Here is a 2,339-nt window from a genome sequence, read left to right on the forward strand (position 1 = left end):
CGGCCAAATAAATCTTTATAAACAGAAAGAGCGGAGGAGGCCCGCCACCCTGAACCCCCTTCTCAGTCCCCATCATTAACCGCAGCTCAGTTTCACTTGCGGACCCTTCCAGAAGATGACACTAGGGTCACAGGAGGCTCCCGGCGGGTCGGAGGAGAAAGCGGGTAGGTCAGACATCCACCCGGAGCCAGCCCACGTGGCCTGGAGTCCAGGGACAGCACGGGGCCTGGGCCTTGGCCCCTCGCCTGGATGCGGGGACACGGCCTGGCTGTTCACCTGCCCGGGTCCCAGGGCTGTGCTCCTGGCCGTCAGAAGGTGACAGGGTCCTCGGGCCGAGCCTGGTCCTGCCCTGGGACACTCGCGCTCTCGGAGGGCCCCCAGCATCCGCTCCCAGCTGTGGTATTGCCAGCCCCCGAGAACACGGGCTTCGGGCCAGGCCACCTCCCCATTCACCCATCCTCCCTGCCCCACCAGGCAGGGCTTGTGGGTCCCAGGAGGGGCTGGATGAAGGGCTGCCCAGGGTGGGTGCAAGGAGCACCCAGACGTGGGGGAGAGGGTGGGGCCTGGTCTGTGTGCCTGCGGGGCAGGGCACTGGGGCAACCACAGATGTGAATCAGACTTCTCCTCGTGAGAGGCCGGCAGCGTCCCTGCCCCGCTCCCGGAGAGCCCCCCTAACTAAGGCTGCATCCAGACAAGCCCCCAGGTACCTGCTGTTGCTCTGTCACCAGACCAAGACCACCCGCTTCTGGGTGATCAGGCTGCACGCAGGCCCCCTGGACAGGCCTGTCCCTGGACCTACCCTCCTGGTGACCTCTGGGGCCCAGTTCCAGGGTGTTCGGGAAACCAGGCTGCTGTCCAGGAAGTAAACTCTCCGTGACATCGGTGCAGGGGCTCAGAAATGGGGAAGCACCAGAGCTGCGGGGTGTGCTCGGCCCGGGGCTTCCAGTGGGAAGTCCCCAAACCCAGGGGGGACAGGAGACCACTGCCCAACTGCGAAGCAGCACCATCTCCACGCGCAGGCCTGATGGCCCAGGAGTCGCAGCTCCTGGATCTCAACTTGCTGGTTTCTGTCCCAAGAGATGCTTAAGCTCCTCACTAAATCTGCCGTTAAATGACAGATGGGCCCAGGGGTCATTAATCCCCAGATAGGCGCCAGCCCCTCCCCCCCAGCAAAGGCCAACAGGTAAACACAGGCACCAGACTGGTCAATCCCAACTCAGGATGAAGGGAGGCGAGTTTCCGAGTGGCCCTGGATCGTCTCGGACATCGAGGGGTCCGTTTATGTGCTGATTTCGAGAGGAAGGGTGCCCTTGCATGGACAGGCCAGTCGGCTCTGCAAACTAAGCACATGAAGGGGAGAAGCTGTGCAAGACGCTGCTGGTGAAAAGCAAAACGTTCCTGCGGACTGGCACGGGGACAGTCCGCGACCGCACACCCTGCGTCAGGCCTGGCGCCACAGGCCTCTGGACAGAAACATGGACTCGGCCCCAACCCTGCCTGGCGACCAGGGACGCACAAAGGATCCCTGCCCTGCCCGGTGGTGAGAACACGGCCCGCCTGCTCTTCCCTGACCTCAGCCACATGCCGGTGAGAAGGGCCAAGGCGGGCCTCCAGTGCCCAGGCCCGCTGAGTTGGCACTTAGAGAAAAAGGCAGGCGTCCGGGGAAATGACAACCGTAGACTGACTTCAAGAACTTTTCGATTTAACATTACTTCAGATGAATTACTCTACACGTTAAAAACCCCGATCTCCCTACAAAAAGCTCTGTCACAGACGGAGGTGTGCTCCCCACGGGCTAGACCACCCAGGAGAACCAGGAACTCTCTGCTCCTCCTACAGGTAGTTCTGGAGTCACAGACAGGCCGGCCTGTGGGCAGTCCTACAGAGACTCACAAGCTCACAAGCAGAGTCCGCGCGGTCCACTCAGGGGTCCCACCAGGGCAGAGAAGCAGCCCGCCAGGTCAGGGACAGCGGAAGGCAGGACAGATGGAGAGGGGCGCCCCCGAGCGCCTCCCAGTCAGGGCTAGAGCATCCCACAGACAGAGCATGCCCGACAGCAGGCGCCTGGACTGTTCACCAGGCGGGACCTGCTTGTGTGTAACCGATTCAGGCCCTAGATAAGCACCAAGATCCCCCAGAACAAGTTGAAACGGGGCAGGCCGGAAACCCCCCAAAACCCCTATGCCGTTACCCCAGGACCCCTGAGCCCGCCCCCACCGCTGCTGCACTGACTCTGGGGAGCAGCGAGGTCCCACACACGAAGCGCATCAAGTGACAAACTCACATCCAGAGGGAGCCGCTGCGGTTCGGCGTGGGGCCTGCACACGGCGAACCGCAGC

At 62.6% G+C, this 2,339-nt stretch overlaps 1 protein-coding gene across 2 annotated transcripts in view; it reads right to left on the minus strand.

The window, feature by feature from the left end:
- The window catches only part of LPCAT1 (lysophosphatidylcholine acyltransferase 1), a 44,024-nt gene extending 41,706 nt beyond the window's left edge, over positions 1-2,318 (minus strand). Inside the window, exon 1 of one of the 2 annotated variants that reach the window (XM_010857114.1) lies at positions 708-2,318. In XM_010857114.1, the coding sequence (XP_010855416.1) occupies positions 708-1,007 (300 nt within the window). In that variant the 5' untranslated portion in view covers positions 1,008-2,318. The remainder of the gene's footprint in view (positions 1-707) is intronic. The other variant, XM_010857112.1, reaches the window with a different exon arrangement.
- Between the last annotated feature and the right edge of the window lie 21 nt (positions 2,319-2,339).

Source organism: Bison bison, unplaced genomic scaffold (genome assembly GCF_000754665.1).
Source record: "Bison bison bison isolate TAMUID 2011002044 unplaced genomic scaffold, Bison_UMD1.0 scf7180017864377, whole genome shotgun sequence".
NCBI classification, from domain to species: Eukaryota; Metazoa; Chordata; class Mammalia; order Artiodactyla; family Bovidae; genus Bison; species Bison bison.